The sequence below is a fragment of the Rhinolophus ferrumequinum genome, chromosome 28, assembly GCF_004115265.2.
Source record: "Rhinolophus ferrumequinum isolate MPI-CBG mRhiFer1 chromosome 28, mRhiFer1_v1.p, whole genome shotgun sequence".
Taxonomy (NCBI): Eukaryota; Metazoa; Chordata; class Mammalia; order Chiroptera; family Rhinolophidae; genus Rhinolophus; species Rhinolophus ferrumequinum.
In genome coordinates this window covers 3,179,811-3,203,645 of record NC_046311.1, presented here as the reverse complement: position 1 = coordinate 3,203,645, position 23,835 = coordinate 3,179,811, and the positions used below count along the sequence as shown (strand labels likewise).

The following is a 23,835-nucleotide window of genomic DNA, read 5'->3' as shown; positions in this document are numbered from 1 at the left end:
TCCCAGAGGAAAATCATCAACAGTGATAAGAAAGACAAATGGGTGCTGGGCGTGAAAAACAGCTGTCCACTCGTGTTTCGGCTCAGGGCACACTTCCTGGTACTCACTCCGCCCTGCCCAAGATTAAGTCATTTCCTACTGTGATACACGCGCAGAGCTCTGTGGATGTCACAACCCTCATCAGCTTGTAATTATACTCTTGTGAAGTTGAATGATGTCTCTCTCCCGCCCCAGCTGAACGCCAGGGGCTATTTCTGTCATCGTGTCCTCCGTGTCCAGCCTACTGCCTACACATGCAACATGCAGTAGAGTCTGTACGTGAAGGGGTGACTCTGGGACCCTCGTTAGGGTGAGGCCCAGCCTGCTACCTTGGCATTTTCCAGCTGCACTGCCACTTAGGCCAGAACCTCACCCACCCCCTTTTCAAATCCTTCTCCCCACTGCAAGTAGGCTTGGGGGCACTTACACAGGACACACTTCCCAGAGAAGAGAATGACAGTTTTCCCAGGGGACCTGGGCAGGCTGGGACCCAGAACTCTGGGCAGGTGACTCAGGCCAGCAGAAGTGACTTGATGAATCAGGAGAGGAGGGGCAGCGGGGGGGGGTGGGGTGGTGTTATTTTGGATTAGAAGCTTTAAGAGGACTGATTCATGATTGCTGTGGCTGACATAAAAGCCTAGGCCCGCATGCTTTTGGTAACCAGTGTCCCACTCTGCATCTCGCCCCACATTCCTGGGAATGCAGCAGCCCTCAGTTGCTCTGGGTATATCATGTTTCACTTTCTGCTTCTCACACACCAGTGATGTTTGGCTCCTCAGTTTCCCGCATGTAACTCATTATTGCCAAAGCTGATTTTCATGGAAGCTGTTGTATAGCAGAGATGCATTGGGCATCACATAGGACACAGTTTGCAACCTGGTTCTGCCGTCTGCATTCTGTGTGACCTAGGACAAGTTACTCAACCTCGCTGAGCCTCCACTTCCCCTCCAGTAAAGTGAGGATAATAATGGCAACCTCACGGGGGACTTTGGGGGAATTTAGATGGGGGCGTTTCTGTGTAGTGTGAGCTCCAGGTTTTACCTAAGCTTTGGCAGGATGGTGGAAGGAGTAGGAAGAGACATGTGCTTTGTGTGAGGAAGGAGAATGGGGAAGCCACAGGGCTCTGTTCTCTCTTTAGTTCTGCTCAGAGATGGGTGTGAGTCTTGAGTCCCTAAGAGAAAGTCTGTGGACAGAAGCTGGAAGGGCTCCTTGCCCAGCTGTAAACCCTGCAAGACACAGGGCACAAACATTGTGGCTTCAGGGCCTGGAGAGAACGTGACAGCAGGTGTGTGCATTTGTCTGTGAGTGTGTGGGGCGCAGGGGAGGTTTGAGGATGTGTACGGTTTGCCTGGGATGGAGGGTTTCCCAGGATGCAGGACTTCTAGTGTGAAAATCTGTAGAGTCTCGGGCAGATGGAGAGACGGCTGCCACCCTGTCGGGTGCCTTTTCCCATTGTGCCTGGAGCCCAGACGAGCCTTGGCACCCTGAGGGTGGCACCATGACTCCAGGGCCTCAGCCTTCACAGCACCAGGAGTCAGTGCCCAGGGCCCAGTGACAGGGCAATGGTGGGGTGATCATACTCCCTCACCTCAGACCCACCCTCCAACACTTCCAGAAGTAAGTGACTGGCGCGTTGCAGGAGGCTGGCGGCCTGCGTTAGGAGAGGAGGGGAGAGCCAGCCAAATGAGGGTGGTAACTACCCTGGAGATCCCAGGTGAGGCCTGGGGAAGCCTGGCTTCCATATAAGGGCCAACCCAATGCCTGACACATAGTGTGACTTCTGTCATTGGATTGGTCATGCATCACCTACAGTATTACTTTTTCTTTTCTTTTTTTTTTTTTTTTTACTTTGAATCTAGCCATTTTAAAGAAATCTTTCATCTTAATAACTTTGGAATTGATTTTAAGTGTCTTGGACATAATGCTACGTTACCTGCTATGGATGATACATTTTATCTCCAGGTCCATTATCTGTACTCTTAATTTCTAAGCCACGTCTCACTGTCCTCTCAGAATATCTGGACAATGCTGGATAATAGCAGCAGTGGGGGCTGGCCCCACGTTTTATCTCTGATTCCATTAGTTACGCTCCTGTCAAGTGCCTCTTGGTTGGGAAACTCTTTAGAAGTGTGCCCGCTGAATCCCAGCCCTGGGGAATGTTCCAGTGCATTCACTATTAAGTATCTAGAAAGCTCTTAACTGGAAATAAATATGCTTCATTGTATTAAAGAAGCATCCTTCTATTTTTAAAAGAATCTCTAAAGGATGGGTATTGGATTTTATTAAGGTTTTGCAGGAGCCCTGGTTCCAAGAAATCTCATTGTCTTTTGCTATAAAATGGGGGTCAGGGCAGAGGAGTGGGGGGATAATAGTAACTACTTCATGGGACAGGTAGGAGGAATAAGTGAGCTCACACTCATGAAATATTTAGCAGAGAGCTTAACACTGTCAGGCGGGCAGGTGTCATTCCTGTCACAGGTCCCATCTCGGGCCTGTGTTGACACACTGCTCTCCTTCTCCAGGCCAGGAGACCCTGCGTTTCCCCCCTGCTCCCCTGCCTCAAGGAGGAGTGAACAATAGTGATCCTGGCCTCCAGAAGCCAAACGCTCTTTTCAGGGGGCATTTGGCTGAGAGCTACAGGCTGGGAAGTCCAGAGGCTGGATAGGTTGGGATGAGGCCCCAACGAAAGGGACAAGAGCTAGAGGAGTCGGGAGTCCTGGCTCTACCCCATCCAGCTGTGTGACTGTCATGCAGGGTATCTCAGCTCCCACTCCCCACGTAAGAACACAGGACATGGTGAGGCCAAAAAGGAACACCCATGGAGCCACAGATAGGGGAGTCATACCATTATAATCTTATCAGCGGCTGGGCTGGAGACACACGAAGCAGGAGCCACACAATCTGCAGCCCACCGTCCGCTTCTCTGCCAACCAACACCACTTGCTAACTGCAATCGCACTTGCTAGCTCAGCCACCATCTTCTTGCTAGCCTCCATTTGCTGCCAGCGTAGCCACAGCAGTTATATTAGTGGCCAGTGGCTCACTGGTTACAGCTGACGGCCAACTAGCCACAACTGATAGCCATTTACTACCCGAGTGAGCCCCTTTCCACGTGAGGCCGAGAGCCTGGAAACTGCGCTCCTGGCTCTATCTCCAGAGACCTCAGCGTTTCGTTGGAAGAGGAGGAGCCTGAGGCTGCAGGAGTTAATAAGGTCATTTTGAGGAATGGAGTCCACACTGGGTTGTCAATTCCAGGCTCCAGGTGAGCCACAAGTACCAAGGTCTGGAGCCAAATGAGGAGAGAAACGCAGGTGCACACCTGAATTCTGGAGACAGGACAGTGTCCCAGGGGTTTACTCCGGCACCATTTTCGCCCCTAGGGGGTGCTGCTCCCTCCTTACAGTTCTGGCCTAGGGGTCATCACCCAGTCCCGCCCTTATCTGAGAAAGGCTAGAAATTCAAATACACTTCACTAAAAACTTAGGAGTACCAAGAGAAATAAATACAAGGAGGCCCGCGAATCTGCAGATGATCAGCAGAAGCTTGCATCTGGGGCTGGCTGGGTCCCCTTTATCCAGTGGAAGAGGGGGTGCCCAGGGAGTTCTCAGTCCCTCAGCCTCAACTGGGCTGCCTCTCTCTCTCTCTCTCTCTCTCTCTCTCTCTCTCTCTCTCCCCCTCCATCACTCCCTTTTTCCCTCTCTCTGTTTTCATTTCTTCTCATACCTTCTGGAGCTGCAGTGGGGATGGGGGTACATACCTTTGACCAAGCAATACAACTTTGAGAAGTCCACCCTACAGAAACAGATGTATTCATGGATGTTCACTGCAACCCTGTTTGTGATATTATAATAGGGGTGTGTGTGTGTGTGTGTGTGTGTGTGTGGTATGTTTAACATAGAAACAGGTCTGGAAGCATATGGTCCAAACTGTTAACAATAGTTACCTCTTCGGAAGGAAGGGAGTGGGGAAGGGAAAGAGACTTTCCTTTGCCTCTGCTCATGTTATATACTTCTGCTTACATATATATATATATATATATATATATATATATATATATACACATATATACATATATATATGTTTTACTATTTTCCAGCACATATTCATGTGTAAATTATAGAATGTATAATTAAAAAATGACATGTTAAAAACAATGACATCTTACAAAGTTTTGAAAGTTAGAGGAATGAGCTTGATAAAGTCTGATGCCATAGGTTGGTGGGGGTGTTGATCTGCATGGTAATGGCAGTCCCGCTTGCGGTTTGCAGCAGTCTGGGGACAGGCCTGGAGGATGTGGAACGGACCCAGGAGAAGGAGGTGAGCTAAGGTGCCAGGACTCAGTAGTTATTCTAGGCATTTGATATCAGCCCATCTAATCCCTGTGAGGTCGCTATCATTAATCCTAGATTTATTAGACAAGGAGGAAAGCAGCTCAGAGAAGACAAATGGCAGGGCTGGGATTCCCTCAGGATGCAGGCGCTCCCCCACTTTGGGCTGCTTCCAGCCCAGTTCAGTGCGGAAGGCAAGGGAGGAGTAGAAAACTGGGCGCCAGGGGCAGGCACAGTCTTTGAATGCTGACCCCTAGGAGAAGAAGGAAGTAAAGCCCGGAGGGAGGACGGCTGTTTAAAAGAGCAGCTTAGGTAGAAGGGTGTGGAATCAGAAGAAGTTTGGATTTTAGATGAACAAAACTGTGCATTTTCATGTCCAGAGTGAACTGGTGAGGTGGGCTGTGAGGGCGACTGTGGTGGGACTTGAGGCCGGGCCCACGCTTTTGTCTGTCCTCCTTGGTTTGACTCCTTTCCCAGCCACTGATCTCATTTTGCCTGAGTCCTGGGAGTAACAACTGCAGCCAACATTCACCTACAACTCTGAGCCTACTGGGGGTCAAGCGGCTCCGCGTGAGGGTCCCCAACCCAGCGGGAGTGGATGGGTTGGGTGGGGTGTATTTTGCATGCAGAGAGCTTCCAGGTGCCCCCATGGTTGGCATGGTGGGGGTGCCTCCCCTAAGGTGGGTGGCACATGGATTACTTTTGTCATTGTGAGCTCTTCGTGTCCACTGTCCCTGAGGTCTTGAGGAGACTAGTTTCACAGGGTAGAGGAGTGTCCAGGGACCTCAAAGTGCAGGTTTTGGCCAGGGAAGGAGGGCAGGTTGAAGCTGATAGGGGGTGGGGCGTTGACTTCCTGGAGTGTCCCAGGCTGAGTTCCTGGGCAGGAAAAGTGTGTGTGAGGGGTTGCTCTCTGTGACCCCAGAAGCAGATAGATGACATCTACCTTTCCTGTCTGCTGAATCATTCTTAGCCTTAGGACTCTGTCTAGGGTCCCCAAACTGCAGAGCTGGAACCCAGTCAATGATGCTACCATGTTTCCCCGAAAATAAGACCTAGCCGGACCATCAGCTCTAATGCGTCTTTTGGAGCAAAAATTAATGTAAGACCTGATCTTATTTTACTACAATATAAGACCGGGTCTTATATATTACTTTTTGCTCCAAAAGACGCATTACAGCTGATGGTCTGGCTGGGTCTTACTTTCGGGGAAACACGGTATCCCACAATTCTCTGGGAACAGAAAGGGTAAGTGACTACCTAGGAATGGCACAGGGCAGCCCAGGGGCCAGCCAGGCGGGGGCACCCCCCCACTCCCCTGATCAGCGCAAGGCTCAAGGATTTCCAAGGGGAGGCCAGGGCCTCAGGGGAGGACCCAGAGGGTTGAAGTAGTCTGGAGCCCCAGGGGAGGTAAGGCCAACAGGCCGTCAAGGCCAGGCTTCACTGCGAGGTGAGGAGGGGAGGACAGAGGGCTCATGGCAGACTTTCAAAGAGTTTTCTTCATGAATTACTCTTTATTTAAAAGGGTCTGGATTCTGCCTGGAAAAATTACTTTCTAAAATCTGCAGAACAAAGTTAGAAAACATTCTACAATTTAGGTGGAATAACGGGTGATAGTAAAAATCTTTTCCTGCATTTTAAAAGACATTTTCATCGACCCGCTGGTACTTTTATAAGGGAGGGAGTCATAAATATTATTGTTTAATGTGCTTAAATTTGATGATGTGGAGTCACGTGCCGGTCGGTGGTTCGGGCTCCGCTAGTAAAGAGGGCGAATAGTACAAGCTGTTCTCGGATTACCGGCCTTTCTGTTCCGCTGCTGTTCAGGAATCTCCTCGTGTGCACCTAGGGCTGGAAGATCATGGCCAGAGGGGCGCAGGGGCTGCGGATCTTAGGGTACCTGGAGCCCCAGCTGCAGCAGGGCACCTGAGCTGTGCTGCAGTTCCAGCGCCGCAGCAGGGACTCCAGTCCGGAGCACGCCTCCGGGTCTTTACAGCAGCCGGGCCCTATGCGGAGCGGCGGCACCTCTGGGTCGCTCTAGGGCCGGGTTAGGGAAGGTGTGGACCGCTTGAGGGAAAAGGAAGGGATCCGCTGCGCTAGTGTCTCCGCAGACTTACAGTCTCAGGAAGGGTGGGAGTGGGGGCGGGTCCGAGATGGACCGTTCCCGCGTAGTGATGGATTCCCAGGGGCGCGGTCCTCAAGATGCTGGGCTGAGCCCTACAGAGAGGTTAAGGGACTGGTCCAGGGTCACACAGCGAGCTGGTGGAGGGAGGGGTGAATAGGGGTGCAGTGTGTAGTCTTCACTGCTCTCTCCCTGTAAGGCAGACGCCTGGTTCTTCTCCCCCAAGTAAAGAGCCTTTGGGGTTTCGGGCACCCGATGGCTACCAGTCCTTTGGTTAAAATGAAAAGAAGGCGGTACCCCAAGCCTGCCACAAAATGAAGCTTTTTTGCACCGTCGTCTCCCCATAGCAGCTGCAGCCAAGCGTGGTGCTCCAGGTCTCGGCTCGCAGCATAGCGCGCACAGTGTGGCCCCGACAGTGATGCCCAGAGCCCACCTGCGCGGGACCCGGCGTGTGGGCGCCCTCCTGACCCTCTCACCGTCACCCCAAACGGGGGTCCTTCCAACGGCCTCTAACGGCTGAGATAGTGGCCTGACCCAAGTCACGCAGCTGCTAACGTAAGGAGCAAGGATTAGAACCCCGTGGCCTTGTTCTGGTCCAAAGTCCCTGTGCTGCTTCGAAAGGCCAAAACGCAAAACATTAGCGTTTGGAGTAAGGAAAGGTTTACTGGTTGAGAAGGCGCCGTAGCAAGATGATGGGAGCCCTAGTAGTTCCTCATATCCATTTGAAGAAAGTACAAAGTTCAGGGGAAGGGAAATGGGGAGGGGCAGTTTAAAAAAAAGAAACTCCAGCAGCAAGCAGGATTCCTCAATTGATTAGCTTGTCTGTCAGACAACAGGACAGCTGTTATCCTGAAGGCCACGGGAACAATGCAGGCTTGAACAAGATGGAGTCAGAGAGCCCGAGCGTTTCAGTCCTGTAATCTAGGATTTGGTGGTCTGAAGTCACAGCCCTCCGCCAGTGTGGCTGTGCGTCCTGGGGCAAGTCCCTTCCCTTCCCCAGGCAGCCATCCTGCGCGGTCCTCGCGTGGTGGCCACGCATGCCCACTGGCGGCGCGGCGCCGGGAGGCAGCCTGGGCGCCCCAGCTGCTTTGCATTGACGCCAGCAGCTGCTGGAGGTCACAGCTGGGGGCTGGGCGCGGCGTGCTGCCTTTAAAACCCGGCAGAGCACGGAGCGGAGCCGTCAGCAGCTCCCGGCTGAGCGCAGCCGCTTCTGCGGTTCTCGACGACGGCGCGGCCCTGCGGTCTGGAGCTGCAGTTCCTCCCTCTCGCGGCGGCCTCGGCCTCACCGCCCCGACGGGCTCTCCTCAGCCCTCAGCCCCCAGCCCTCAACGGCCAAAGCGTCTAGGCCAGCTGGTCCGCCGCCGGCGCTCCGGCGAGGAGCGATTTTTTTTCCGGGGCGACGGTCCAGCGGTCGGAGCTGTGAGGGTGTCGGGGCGGGGAGGCGACGGCCGCCGCGGAGCCGCGAGCGGGTGCGGCGGGGACTCTCGGCTGGGAGAGCGCAAATCTCCTCCCCCGAAATTCCCCGGAAGCGGCCGCGGCGAGCCGGGCGATGTGAGGGCGGCCGGCGGCTCCCGCCTCAGCAAGGGCATGTTCGGAGGGGCGGCCGCCGCGCGCCTCCCGCCCCAGCACCCCCTCCCCGCCGCCGCCGCCGCCGCGCCCGCACCGCGATAAAAGGGGCAGCCGCGCTTCCTGACACCAGACCCGCGCTCGCCGCCGCCGCCACCCGCTCGCCCGCCCGCCCAGGCGGCGATGACACGGCGCCAGCGGCGGCCCCGAGGCGCCGGGCGGGCCGCTTGCTGACCGGATCGCGGCTGCCGGCCAGCGTGTCCGCGGCGCCGCCAGCATGGGCTGCGCCCCGAGCATCCACGTTTCCGAGAGCCGAGCGGTGTACCGCGGCGGCAAGGAGGCCGAGGACGCGCCGGGCCCCGCGGCGCCGCTGCCGCCCGCCGGGCCGCGCCTCCCTCACGGCCCGAAGACGAGCGCCTCTCCTGGCTCCCGCGGCGCCAGCCTCGCGGAGTCCGAGTCCCGCGGTGGCAGCGACAAGACGGTAAAGGGCGCGGGGCGCGGGGCGCGGGGCGGGCGGGCGGCAACTTTCCCGCAGGGCCGGGCGGGGCGCCCTACCGGCCGCGGTGCCCAGGGCCCCTGCTGGCTTTCGGTCACTTTGACGGACGCTCGCAGCCCGTCTTGCGGGGCTGCACGCAGAGAAGGACCGACCCCGGTTCTCGGGCCCCATCAGTGGAGTGGTGGTTAGGGCAGTATCCTAGCTGTGGCGTCGGTTTCTTGGACACGTCGGACGTCTCGAGCCGCAGGGCCCTCTGTGAACTTGACCGAGGCGGTTGAGTCAATTCCCTACCACAGAGCGGGGACGGGGATCCCCCGGGGCGCCCCCGAAACGTTAAATCAGTGTGAACTTTGGTCTCTGGTTCTCATTGAGGAAAGGGAAGGGCGGCTGGCACCGTGAAGCCAGAGTGCTGGACCCTGCCATCCTGTTTGGTTTTCCCTGTCAGCTAGCACATGCACGCGGTTGCAGTTTTCCATTTGCTTGGGGACCATTAAAATATAATCTAGAACAGCATCAGCTCTGCTTCATTGCACCTGTACTTGAGGTTCACGTTTATTAGCACACGTGTTGTATTTAAAGCGCATGTAATTGCAAATACAATCATAAACGCGATTTTTGAAGCATTCAGCAGTACAAAGTTAATTTTTTATTAAGGAGTCTTACTGGTGGGACATTTTGTGACTTTTTAAACTGCGTGACTTCTCCAGCACGTATTGCTTTAGCTATGTTTTGTCACAGTTTCTGGCTTAATCTTTGTTAAGGTTTTTTTTTTAAAGGAACAGCTTTCTTTCTTTCTTTTTTTTTTAAGGAGGCAAAAAGTTCAGTAAGGCACACAGCAGCAGCTTTCCAGTTCTCTGATTTGAAATAGTTGAGCTGGAATCCATGCATTTGTTTCTGTTGTATTAAAGTAGGAAGAAAATAAAAAACCTGGTATGTATGGTATCTGAAGATCCCCCCCTTAGCTGCTGCTGATTAAAAGTTATTTGCAAACTTGGCCTGTTTTTCTTACTGAGGACTTCTAGACCTCCCAAGTTTTAGGGCTATCGTTTGCTTCACTTTCTGTCTTAAATTTCTGTCAGTGATGCTCGTAGTTTTGCTCTGTGAACGTGAAGTCTTCTTCAGTGTTGCATAGCATAGAGGAAGTTTTCTTTCCCCCCCCACCTCTCCCATACCCCACTGAAACTTCGCCTGTTTCTCATTATCAGAAGTTGGGTTCTTTCTATAGATTCTTTGGAGACACCAGGGATGGTTTAAGACTATTAAGCTGCTTTTAATAATCAGCATAATGGTTACACAGGAAGCCCTTCTAACTGTCTTTAACCAAAAAAGCATTACAAAGTGAAGTTGAATATGGAAACTTTAACAGCTTTCAAGTTTTGGGCCCAAATCTTACATCGGTTATCTTGCATTAACTAATATGGAGCTTTTAGGTCACTAAAGTAGCCCTTTTAGAAAGAAGCATTTGTAGTCTTACTGGCTTTTTTGTAGCAGTATGGGTGTCCTAAAAGTCACAGAGGTGTCTCACAAGCATCTCCAGTGCAGTAATTTGCTCTTCTCTCTCTCCACAGTGCCTGGAAGCCCCCTGAGTTTCTGAGTCTTAAATATTCCGTCCTGTTTGTGAGTCCATTGTCTTGATTTGGGGCTCAGAAAAAATACATTCATCATTATAGTACTTAATCCAGTGACATGCAGATAGTAGGTGCTAAATAAATGTTTGTTGATTTAGTTTTGTTTTTTATTGTTAACTGAATGGTGAAACTTTTTCGGTCAGTGGAATTTGATTCCATAAAACCTCCAATATAGGCTTTAAAATTACATTATTATTTCCAGAGGAGGAGTCAATTATAAGAACAATACCACAAGCACAGAAATCATAGTCTCATGCTTATGATTCATGAATTGTACATGTTGGTGCCTTATCTCAGTCACAGATATTTGTAATTAGACATATCAGGTAATAGGGCAGCAGGAAATGTTGGCTTTTTTTTTGTTGTTGTTCAATATCATTTCTTTAAGGAAATACACTTGGGAAATTTTAAAATACGTGTTTAGAGATGAAGGTAAACTTCCAGCAATTTTGCAAAGTAAAATTATTTACAGTTTGAGTTCCTTTTTATTAACAAGATCCAATATTAGTTCATTAAAACAATTTCTTCTTAAAAATACAGTAAGTCAGCATATCGTTGAATGAATTTCAAGAAGAAATTCAGTAGGGGAAGTTTTCGTATTCCTATAGCATGTAGTAAACACCAGTTCAGAATACTTGGGAGATTGATAATTAATTGCATTTTCAGATTAATTAAGCAGTGTGTCCCCTACACTGTATAGTGTATCCCACATGTGTTCCCTGAAGCAATTTATGGACTCTTAATAAGTATTAAATGAAAAAATTGTCCATGGTCAAATAAGTTTGGGAAATACTGGTTCAGACTAAGTTTGGCAGATTTCTTTCATGCCGAACTTGTCATAAAACTGAATTTCCTAAAGTATGCTGTTTAGACCCCAAACACCAAATCTTGTTTAGAGTGTGCCCCATTACCCAAACTTGTTTGATTATGGAGCCCTCTCATTGCGGTGTATCTTGAGCCACGTCATTCCTACATGAGATATCAGTATTAAAGTACAAGAAATAGCCGTAAAACTCAATAAACATAATTTGCTTCTTAATGATTCCAAAGGTATATTAGACTGGACCATCTTTATGAACTTATTTGTGACTGAAAATGCTCTGAAAGTGGATTCATTTCAGGGGTTCTAGTCTATGTGGTTACAGATAATGAAGACAGTGGTCTATTTGAACACTTACCGTTTTGTTTTGAATTGGGGTGAGCAATAACGGTGACATTTGTTTTCTTGTCAGTCTGGATCCCCTCTGTGTTCCATTTCCTTAGCTAGGATTTGAGTTGCCCTTGAAAGATTTGAGTGTCGGGGCAGGAGTGTCAGAGGAGACCGTACGCACACCCTCCCTCCCTTTTTGCAAATGTCCAAAGCACTGGTGATGATGGATGTGCTGCCCCCCATGTGTCACTAGTCAGCTTTGGGAGGTGGCAGTCATGTCTGTTTCCCTCACTGCTGTCTCAGGGCTCCCCGTACCCACCCCCTAGGCCTTCCACAACTACTTGTTGAATCAGAGACTTGGGTGACCCAGGCTACAGAAGTGGAAAATCCACCCAGCCCGTATAAAAGGCGAAATAGAAGCCACTGTTAACCAGAGTGGAGGCTGTAGAATTTGGATTTGGATTTGTGGAAGTCTCTGGCTATTGCTCTTTGAGAGCATTTGTACCCTGGGAATAATCTATTTCCACCCTCATGAGCAGAGTGGATTTCCCTATAGAGATTTAAGGATTAGTGCAGCTGAATGGGAGGGACACAACAGGTGACAGAAAATAGGTGGCCACACACTAACCTCTAACCAAGGGTTACTGCCTCCAGCACTGGGAATCCTCTGACAGACTCTCTATGTTGTCCATGTTTAGTCTTTACTTCTGTTGTTCTCTGTTCCTCACCTTTATTTTTCACCACCTTCCCCATTTTCCTCCCTGCTTTTTCCCACCAGCCCACCTTCCATAACACGGGCCAAACTAACCATCTTAGTCAACCAAAGTTGAGTCATTTCTCGGGGTGTCTTAATTATGGAATAAAATTTGTTGCCTGCTCTTAATATACCAAGTGGATTAATCAGATATCTTATTTTCCTAAACTAAAGCGCATTTCTCTTTGTGTGTAACCTGATTCTCCCCCCCCCCCCGGGAGTCATTGACCCTTGGTAGATTATATGGAGGTACTGAAAGTTTCCCTCTGAAAGCGTAGTTGAGAAAATGAGACCCCACTTTCTGTCTCTGAACTAGGAGATTGTAATTTATCTCTGGAGCTCAAGGAGTGTGACTTCTCCCATCGTCTTGCACTTATTATGCCTTTCAGTGTATACAGTCTTATGTTCTTACCTTACTAGAGAGATTTTGCTTTATACGTTTTCTTGAATGCCTAGCATATACGTAAAATATTTGCATTTGTATTGTATTTTTTTAGTGCTTAATATCATTGCCGTAGCTTTAACTGTGGTTTTTACGGTGGATGTTAGGACTGTCACACCTCTATCAGCTTGGACCTGCCCTGGGTTGGCTGTGACCCTCTGCTTGCTGAAGGGAGGTTTGGGATGGGGCCTGTAGGCCCTTCTGGCACCAATGTTCCCTGTGATGTGGCTTAGGACACCGGTTGTCCCTTGGATGGCTTGCCCGTTGGGATTCGGTTTTTCAGTAGGGCAAGGTTCCTGATGTGAGGCCACAGGGTGAGGCAGATATCGCTGCACAACCTAAAATGCCTTAAAGGACAGAATAGTTAAAAAAAAAAAAATCAAAGAACAAAGGGAGACGTTGCTTTAGGACATGAGTAATCTGTGGTCTTTTCCAAGGTCAGTGACTTCAGCCCGGTTTCTCAATACGTGAGACAGTAGGAGGCGTTGGACTCGACATCCTTACAGTGCAGACTGGTCATTTTAATCATATCCACCCTTTCTTGGATGCCCTCTGCGTGGCAGGTGCTGGATGCTTTACAGATGTTCTCATTTAATCCTAAACGTTATCTTCTTTATCTCGTTTAAGTGACAGCAGAAGGCCAGCAGAAGGCCGCTTTCACTTCCCTTCCGCAGGTAGGCACCTGAGGTTGGAAACTCACCCCGGGCCATACAGTGAAGTGGGGACCCAGTTCCATTGTTGGGGCTCTTATCCCGGGGTTGTCGCTTTCTGTTAACGACCCATCACCGGTCCCTCTCCATTCTCTGGCCATCTGTTAGGCTCCAGATGCCGCAGGTCACCTGGGTTTCAAGCGGGCATCCTGACTTGACGTTACCAGGATTTTGTTAAGTCCTGACTTCCTGGGGAACTTGGTTCCAGTCCTACCCTCAGTTCCCATGTTTGTGGACGTTGGTTGCAGCCACACTTGGCCCCGTGCCGGTTAATTCCTGAAGTCAGACATCTTGTCCTCTGCGCTCTGGGCAATGAGTTGGCAGGCATCCCTCTCCCCTGCTCTGGTGGTCATGGCCTTCCTCAGCAGGAACTCCCTCGGAGCCGAGCCGCTTGGTCCATCATCAGCCTCTGCCTGGAGTGCACCCCCATCGCCCCCCAGCTCTGCATTACAAATCCTCCCAGGGCTGTTCAAGGCCCCGCTGAGACCTTTCTGGAGCCCCTGGCTGTATGTGCGCCATCTTTTCTCTGAACTCTTGGGACTGTCCCCTGTAGCCCTTGTGGGCCTGGGATTTCTGTCTTGGGCCTCCTGCTGGATTAGAGGCCACTTGAGGGCAAGGACTGTGTCCTCGTTGCATTACATTTCCCCAAATGGTTGACGTACTCATTAACGTTTGGATGAATACACCAGTCTCGAAGGTTACAAGGGCTTGTATTCATGTTCCACGGCTCTGTCTCACCTTGTTTCAATTTAACCAAAATGGTTGGGATGTGTATGTGTTTTAACAAAAAGCCTGTGTACCCTGAAGCCGGTGGTAAATCTGTGGGGTGATCAGTAAAGCTTTGCCTCTAATTCGGGCCGCATTAGGGTTGAGCACTGTTCCTGGGTTCCCTCCTCCTGTCCTGCTCTGGTGAGAAGGGTGAGCTGCTCTGACACGTTTTCGGTGGCGGTATCTCAGCTGCAGGCATCGTTTGCAGTTTGCTTGTCGACACACACAGGAAAGAGGTGATAAATTTACCCCAACTTTAAGGATGGCCTCAGAGAACTCCAGGAGCGGGACTTGTCAGTGCTTTTATTCTGTATGGGTTGAAAATAAACCTTGGGTCTGTTACATTCATGCTCTTTTACTGTTTGTTTGTGTCTCCCTTTCACGTCCTGTTAGTGGAACAGCAGCCACATCAGCTCTTCTCACTCTGCTCCTGGGACGACCCAAAGGGCTGGGGACCCCTCAGTGTCTTGTCTCTTCAATGTCCGGAGTTGATGGCAGCTCCCCAGTGAGCTGTGTTTGTAAGAATACAGGTGGGGGAGGAGCCAGTGACTCAGGTTTTAGGTCCAGCTCTGTCAGGTACTGGCTGCGGGCTGTTTGCTGAGTTCTGATCCTAAGTTTTCGCAAGCATAAAGTGGACTAGAATACCTGGGGTTTGCTTGGAAAATAACCTGTGTGAAAGTGTTTTGTGAACTCCCGGGCACTGTCACATACAAGGATCGGTCTTTCATTGACATTTCTCAAAGGCAAGCTTTGCTCAAAAACATCTCGTTATTTTTTTTTTTTTTTAAAGCAAATCTCTTCCTTTTTAAAATGTATTTTTGTCTTTCCCGTGATGTTTTATCGTGAAAAATGTCAAGCATACAGCAACGTTGAATTTGTACCTGTATTACCTGCCACCTACATTCTGCAGGTAACAATTTCTTATATTTGCTTTATCACATCTCTCCATTCCTTAATCCACCCAGCAATCCATTTTATTTTTGGATGCATTTCAAAGTAAATTCCATCGTTCAGTGTAAATTCCGTTACACTGAACCCCTAAACACGTCAATATGCATATCACTTACTAGAGATCACATTTTGTTTTCCTTTTTTTTTTTCTTTGGACAGATATATACAACTGTGTAATGCACATCTGTCAAGTTACAGAATATTACCATTGCCCCAGAAAGTTCTCTCTGCTCCTTCCCCATTCTTGCCCTCACCCAGTGGCAACCACTATTCTGATTTTTTTTTCCATTATAAATTATTTTTGCCTGTTCTAGGCTTCATATGAATAGCATCTTAATGTATTCTTTTGTGTAAGACTTCTTTCGCTTAGCATAGTAGTTTGGAGATTCCTCTATGTTGCGTGACTCAGTAGGTTTTTTTTTTTTTTGCTAAGTAGTATTCTGTAGTATGACTGGATCACAATTCACTTATCCATTCTATTATTGATGGATACTGGAGCTGTTTCTATTTCTGTGGGCTATTAAGAATAAAGCTGCTATGAATATTCTAGTTTGTATTACTTTGTGGACATATGCTTTCATTTCCCTTGGGTAAATACCAAGAAGTAGAATTGCTGGGTAGAGGATAGCTATCTGTTTAGCTTTTTAAGAAATTGCTTGACCTTTTTCCAAGATGGTTATACAATTTCACACTCCTGCCAACAGTGTATAATAAAAGTTCAGTTGCCCCACATCCTTGCCACCATCTGGTGTTATCAGTCTTTTAATTTCAGCCATTCATCTGGTGGCTGTGTGATGGTATCTCATGGTTTTGATTTGCATATCCTAGATGGCTAAAATTTTGAGTACTTTTTATATGCTTCCTGATCATTCACGTAACTTCCTTTTTGAACTTTTTAACACTTTTTTATTAAAAGGAAATATAAATATTGTCATGACCTCTTGATAGAATTTCTCATCAAAAGAGAGTGAAAATGAAGGCAAGCCATGGACTGGAAGAGGAAATTTGCAACATGTAATATCAGTAGAATATACTGGGGGTGCCAAAAAAATGTCTACAACTGGACACTGGTCAGCATTGCTTAAGCAGTAGTTTGCTGTCATCAGAAGTGTCTGGACGCTGATCGTAACCACTTTGAGCACCTCTTGTCATTGCAGAAGTCAAACATGACTTGTATTCATCTTTTGTTATTGGTATGTATTGAGTATTACAATTTTAATAGTTTTTTCCTTTCTTAAAATGTGTATAAATTTTTTTGGCACCCTCTGTCTAGAACTTCTACCAGTCCATAAGAAAAAGACAGTCCAGTTGAAAAATAGGCAAAGACTTCAGGCATGGCATTAAAGAGGAAACCAAATGGTTAATAAATGTATGAAAAGATGTTCAACCTCATCAGGGAAATGCAGACCACAGCGAGATAACATTTTACAGCCACCAAACTGGCAGACATTTAAAAATCCTGATAGGATTTTGAGGAGCTCTTCAACACTAGGCAGAAGTGTAAATCAGTGCCACCACTTGGAAAAACCATTGTCATGACCAAGGAGAGTTGAACATGTGATCTAGCAATTTCCCTCCTAGAAGCTCAGGCACACTTGAACTGGAAACAGCATTACTTTTCATAAGAAAATGCTTTGGTTGCACCCAAATATCCATCAACAGCATAATGGATCAGTAAGTTGCGGTATGCTCGAAGAATGGACTAGTTTACAGCTTTGAAAATGAGCAGATTATTAAAGCAATAAAAATGACTATGAATTTCAGTTAGGTAAAGAAAATTTATTTTTTAATGTAAGTGCCTATTTGACGTATTACTTTTGTTAAAGTTTGTAGGTTGCCCACAAAAAGTTTATTTTAAGGACTGAAATGATGAGCACGTTAATTTGAGAGCCTAGAATCCAGGCGATGGGAAGACGGTACCCGGCCCTGCCCTCCGGGCAGAGCAGTCCTCTGGGTGGGGGTGGGGCGGGTGAGGCAGGCCTCCACCTAGCAGGGATGGCAGTGCCCGAGAACAGGCAGGAGCTTGGTCAGGATTGGTCAGACGTGGGGAGAGAAGGCAGGGAGGGGCTTGACCTCGCTGGGAGCCCCTGGACCGGTATAGATGTGTATGGGGGTGCGGGCTGCTGGCTTGTTCTGCAGACCAGGGGTAGAGTGGAGGGCGTGAGAGCCAGGCCGAGCTCTTTGCAGGGTGGACTTTCCACCTTTCAACCTCAGAGATGCCCAAAGGCTTTTCCGTTTTCAGCAGGGTAGTTATAGGGTGGAAAAGCTGGAGGTGGGGCCCTACCCAGGGGTCTGCTGCAGGTGTTCAGGCACTGGTGGGACCAGGTAGAACCAGCATAGTTCAGTGGCTTGGGCATGGACAGAAGGAGGAAGGAAAAGCCGGCAGGCTCGAGCCCGGATCGGATTTGGGGAGTGAGGGATGAAGGAAGTGATGGTGGCTCAGGGCTTGGGTTTTCCAGCTTAGGCGGACTGTGAGAGCGCGGCACGGTTGGTACAGTGCTTCATGGTTTACCAAGTGCTATATTTATACGTCATCTCATTGGATGGTCCCCAAACTCCTGTGAGGCAGAAAGGAAGGATTTCATGTTCCCTGTTGATGACCTAAAGAAGCAGAAATTTGAAGAGATCAAGTGACTTGCCCGTTTGTCACGACAACTTATAGAAACGGGTTCATTGTAATAGCCCAGGGCAGAAGCCAGAGGAGAGAGGTTAGGGAGTTCTTTAAAAAGCCTTCTCCATCTCTTGGCTCTGGATTCACTCTGTACAAGTAAACTTCTAGTTTTCCTCATTATGGAAGTGACGTTCATTGTAGAAAACTTGAAAAATATGGAAAAGAACAAAGATCACTTAAATTGCATAATCACTTAAATTGCACAACCAGGAGAGAGCTTCTCATAAAATGGTGGTGTGTTTCCTCCCTGCATGTAGGTTACTTTAAATAGAGCTGTAATTAAAAACTATTTTTTAAACGGTTTTGTTCTTTAGCTCTAGGAAACACTTCGCTGTTATTTCTTCAAAGGTCCCCCTTCCGTTTCCTTTCTTCTGTAGCTCTGGCCAAGGGCTGGGGTGTAGACACATGTTGGTCTGCCGTGCATGTCTCTTCACTTTTCTCTCACTCCCCATCTCTGCGATAGTCTGGAAGGGTCCCCTAGCCCACTCTTCCAGCACCCTGACTCATTCCGCAGGGTCTGCTCAGCTCTCTACCCACTGAGGTTTTAAAATTGGACAGTTTTTGTGTTCAGCGTTTATGGTTCTCTTCGTAACTGCTTCTTTATGGTTTTTGGTTGCAGCATACTCCCTTATCTCTGAGGATGTTATTTACAGACCTTGAAAGTCCTATTCTGATTGCTGTTTATTTAAAACATGTTTTATGGAGCTATAAATGTGGTCAGCAAAGTGTACAGCTTAATAAATTGTACACATGCATACCGTGTGCAACCGCCTGCCAGGTCAAGAGAGAACGTTTCTAGCACTCCAGAGGTTTGTCTCATGACTGTTTGCTATGTTCGTATTTTTAACATTGTATTTAAAAAATCCCAAATGTACAGTATTCCTGAAGGAATTTTACATCAGCATTTTACTGTGCTTGGTTTATCACATGTGCATCTATGCATCCTTTTGTCTGGCCATCTCCTTTCTCTTTCATGCATTTAAAAGTAATTGCAGACGTCAGTACATTTCCCCTTAAATATTGCAGTGTGCACATCAATATTTGTTTAGTTTTTCTCTGTAAAATTTACATAGAATGAAATGTACAAATATTTGTTGAGCACTTGCTGAGTCCTGACAAATGCATACATATACCTGTGAAATTGAAACCTCTTTCAAAGTACAGAACATTATGATTACCCCAGAAAGGCCCCTCCTCCCCTTGTCAGGCAGCTTCTCCCTGCCATCCCCACACCACCCTTTTAATGTGTCTCCCCACTCTAGATTAGCTTTGTCTGTTCTAGAACTTCATACAAGTAGAATCATATACTATGTACTCTTTTATATCTACTTCTTTCACTCAGGATTATGTTTTTGAGATTTATCTATGTTTGATGGGTCATTAGCTCATACCTTGTTTCCCCGAAAATAAGACCTCACCGGAAAATAAGCCCTAGCAGGATTTTTCACAATGACATCCCCCGAACATAAGCCCTAATGTGTCTTTGGAGCAAAACTTAATATAAGACCCGGTCTTATTTTCGGGGAAACACGGTAATATTGTGACTATTAACTTTTAAAAGCTCATGATACGTATCATTAAATTGCCCTCCAGAAAGATGTGATCAAATTTTAATGTCACAGGAGCACATGTAAAAGTGTTTGTTTTGCTTTCAACAATGCCATTGAGGGAGAGTGGTGTTTTATTGATATTTTAATTTGAATTTATTTCATCTATTGTTATCTTTTCCTTCCAAGTGTGTTTTAGACACTTGAACTTTACCTTCTGTGAATTATTGTTCCTGTTGCCTACTTCTCTATGTGGGTTTTAGAGTTTAAATTTTTTTATAAGAGCTTATTAATATATTTGGAAGTTAAGTTCTGATCTTTCATGTTTGTTACAAATCTTTTTCTCTGGTCTTTTTTATTGGATGTATTATTTTAAAAATTGAAGACTTTGTATTTTTAAGAAATCAAATTAGCACTTTTCCTTATTTTATTTTTCCATTTGCTTTATATAACATCTTTTATTACAGAAGCAATACGTGTATTGTAGAAAATAAGCAAATGCTGAAATGCAGTTTTCACCACTTGGAGATCACTTACTATGACACTTTAGTATATATCCTTCCATGTCTATAGATACATATACACACACATCGTCTTTCATTGAAATTAGATCATATGGTACACACTGGGTTTTTTAAAAATTGTGGTAGAGTATACATAACATAAAATTTACCATTTTATTAATTTTTAAGAGTACATTCTGTGGGATTAAATGCATTCACGTTGTGCAGCCATCACCACCATCATCTCCAGAACTTGTTCATCATCCAAAAGTGAAACTTCATACCCATTAAACACTAACTCCTTATTCACTCCTCCCTCCTGCCCCTGGCAACCACCATTCTACTTTGGACCACTCTGGGTACCTCGTCTAAGTGGAATCATACAGTATTTGTACTTTTGTGATTGGCTTATTTCACTTAACATAATGTCTTCAGGGTTCATCCATGTTGTAGCATGTGTCAGAGTTTCTTTCTTTCTTAAGGCTGAATAATAATAATAATATTGTATGTACACACCACATTTTGTTTATCCATTCACCCATTGGTGCATGCTTGGGTTGTTTCCACTTTTGGCTATTGTGAATAATGTTATGAACATGGGTGGACAAATCTCTTTGAGTACTTGTTTTCAGTTCTTTTGGGTATATATACATATATGCTCAGGAGTGGAATTGATGGATCATTATGGTAATTATATTTTTAATTTTTTGAGGAGCCACCATAAGTACACAGTGTTTTGCGGTAGACCTTTTTTCAGCCAATAATCTGCACGTTTCCATTTCTGTAATTTTTTTATCTTATCTAATCACCATATCATACCACACCAGTATCCCATATGATCTCAGAAATGTCCCCTGCTTCACATCTGCTTGTTAGGACCCTTACATTTCTTTTAATGTAGCACATCGCCCCACATTTTTAATTACACTCCCTTGTTAAAGAGACCTGACCACTTGGTCCCAGTTTCGAGTTTGGTTTGTTTCATTGCTTCCTTGTGGTGTCATTTAGCTTTCCTTTTAAATGCTGTATGTCCTGTAAACTAAAGTTGTATGTAAAATGGATTCAAGTGACATATTTTGGTTGGAATACATCACTGGTGATTCACAGATGACATCAGAAGACACAATACCTGATTGACCCACCTTTACAGATGTGCAGATTGACCACTGAGTTAGGGTGATGACAGATCCCTCCCCTCTTCCTCTAGGTTCCCCTCATGTCACCAGAAAGTCATCTGTGTGACACTTGCCACTATAGAGTTTTCAATTCACCATAGGCTACTCACCTAAGGCTTTTCTTCTTCTTTTTTTAAGCACCAGTTGATAATCCTCATCTAAAATCACTAATCTGATTGGGGTAATGAATGATGTTTCCTAACTCAGTTACTTCTTTACACTCCGTAGTTGGTGGTGTTCTGCACAGCCAGTGTCCTTCATCGCTTGGGGCTAGGGATTGTTGATTACTATAAAATATAGTTCCTATTGGAAAGGCAAGATACATGCTTACTCTTTCCCTTTATTTAACAGGTTTAATAGTATGGCGTTGTTGCTTCAAATAGTAAAAAATTTGTTCTTTTTAAAAATTTTTAATTTCACTCTTTTTGCATATAATGACAGATATCGGGATTATCCATCCAAATATATAATAGTTAAGTGTTCATATGTTTTTAATTTCTACATTTAATTTTTTCAATTTTACACTTATTTGGGGTATATTGGGTGAAGTAAGGATCTTAGATCTCTGAAATAGCTAGCTATTATTCCAACACCTCTTATGTGAATAATTCTTTTTATTCTTAACTGATTTATATTTGTACCATTATATATCTCTGGGTTCTCTGTTTGGGTTATCTATTCTTGCTTATACTGTTACTGCACTGATTTCATTTTTATAGCTTTATAATATGTCTTCATGATGTCTGATAAGGTTAATTCCTTACTGTGCCCCATTAACAAAAAACTTCCTTAACCCCTTCTTGTCTGCTCTTCCTTGTTAATTTTGGAATGAATGATTTTGTGCTACTCCCACATTTTTTTCGGGGGGAATTTTGATTGTATTCGAGTTAAATCCACCATAATTTGGGAAGAATTGATAGCTTTATGGCTTTCTTCCTATCCATGAATATAATGTTTATTCATTTATTTTATTTTAGGTATTTTCATGTGGGTCTTATTTCTTTTTAGGATAATTCTGTTGCAGTCAATCTTTTTTTCATTCAGTCTTTTAAATAATTTCAATGAGATAAAATATATTGATGTTACAAATTTTACTAAACATTCTTAAAGTTTTTTCAGTTTGATTGTCTTTTTTATTGTGAAATAGATAAATCTTAAGTGTATAGTGTCTTCGATTTTTGAGATAAATATTTACATTATTAGCTGACTGATGGTTTTGGGTTTTTCCTTTCCAAAAGTAATACTTTTTAATTTCCGCTTTCTTATTGGGTTGCTTTGGGGTTTCAGAACAACAAATAATAATGGTGTTAGCGTTCATTTTGTTTTATCCTGATTTTTATGGTAACTATCCAGTTTTTCACACTTAAGTGTGATACTGGCTGTTGGTTTTAAGAGAATATGCTTTATATTATATTAAGGAAATAGCTTTCTACGTCCTGTTTTCTGAGTATTTTTTAAAATCAGAAATATCACATTTTATTACAAGCTTTTTTTGTGGCTTGTGAATTCTTGGAATTACTGGTGTGACATGGCTTAATTCGATTTTTGATATTTTTGATGTTAAAAAGAATTTGCATTCCTGAAATTCTGTTTATTACAGATACTTTTTAAAATACCAAAACTTTAAAATATACTGTTGAATTCAATTTGTAATAATATGAAAGTTTTCTACATTCATGAATGAAAGCAAAGTCATCTATACTTTATACCCTAGCAATAGCCCTTGTAACATTTTTTATATTAATATGTATATAATATATAAAACAATTACTTTGCATTCTTTTTTCCTATGCCCGCATAGGAAATTTTAAAAATTTTTTAACGTGAATTTTAAACAAGTACTTCTGTATAGTTTTAATCCTGCTTTTAAATTTAATAATAAATTGCAATTATTTTCCCATGTCATTAAAATTGCTTCAAATCATAATTTATATGACGATAACCAATGCTGCCATGTACATCTGCTTATATAAGTCTTCATATCTGTGATCATTTTCTTAGATTCTATTTCTGAAAGTCCTATTTTCAGTCTTGATTTAAACAATTCTGTTAGAGCAAGTTTTTAAACATTTTGGGTTGTCCATAATGAAAAGCGTTATATTTTATTTAAAATTTTTATTGATCAATTTGGCTCAGAGAAGTTACATTTACTTATTGAAATCTTTCGTTTTCTTAGAATTTTATTCCTAAATGGGACTTCTTACTTGACCACATTCAACTTCCTCATTTTTCTGGAGGAGGAAATTGAAGCCCCGTGGGATTAGGAGGCATGTCCAAGAGCCCACTGCACATATTGGCTAAGCTGGGCCAAGACCCTGAACCCAGCACTTGCCCCTCAGCCCCTGGTACCTATTATATTCATGGGAAGATCCACCCACTGGTCATCGCCTTGAGCTGCCCGGGCATCACGCTGCCTGCACGGCCCTCTAATGCAGGTTTGCTTGTCCAGCGATGTTACTGTATTAGCAGCAAGAAGGAAATCGAACACCTGGAATTTCTAAGCTTGGATATCGTTCGTGGAGTTGCTTGATTATTGCAGAATGGATTTGTTTTCGTTTTAAAGCCATGTACAGATACCTGTTTATTCCTTCTCAGTTTGTAACCCATACATTGGGATTGGAGTTGGCACGCAATGAAACCTGCTGTGTATGTGTAGCCACTCGCCGCGTATCTAACCAGCTTCCTTTACTGCCCTGACATTTTTAGGTAAAAGTCAGAAGTCTTGTTTCTTTCTCCTCCCAAAGCCTTAGGCCATGTCTTTTGGTTATTCTTGTGTTAAGAAACAGTCTTGAAAAGCCAGAGGTTCCAAGTGGGGTAAGCTGCAGTGAAGCCCTCCTTTGGGGTGAAGGCAGGCCTGGGGTCAGCCTGTCTCTGCCCCAGTGTCATCAGAAGGCTGCGAACGCCCTGATTGTGATCATTGATAGTTGACAATAGGAGCCAACATTTACTTATTTTTAATACCAAGAGCCAAGTACTTCCATTAGACAC

The 23,835-nt window shown here is 45.6% G+C and overlaps 1 protein-coding gene across 3 annotated transcripts in view; it reads left to right on the top strand.

Moving 5' to 3' along the window:
- Positions 1–23,835, top strand: part of PDE8A (phosphodiesterase 8A) — a 113,110-nt gene that overhangs the window by 5,701 nt on the left and 83,574 nt on the right. Inside the window, exon 1 of one of the 3 annotated variants that reach the window (XM_033100077.1) lies at positions 8,226–8,533. The exons of 1 other annotated variant lie outside the window; for it this stretch is intronic. In XM_033100077.1, the coding sequence (XP_032955968.1) occupies positions 8,330–8,533 (204 nt within the window). In that variant the 5' untranslated portion in view covers positions 8,226–8,329. Of the gene's footprint in view, positions 1–8,225; positions 8,534–10,143; positions 10,166–23,835 lie in introns of those variants that run through there. One more of the 3 variants, XM_033100076.1, reaches the window with a different exon arrangement.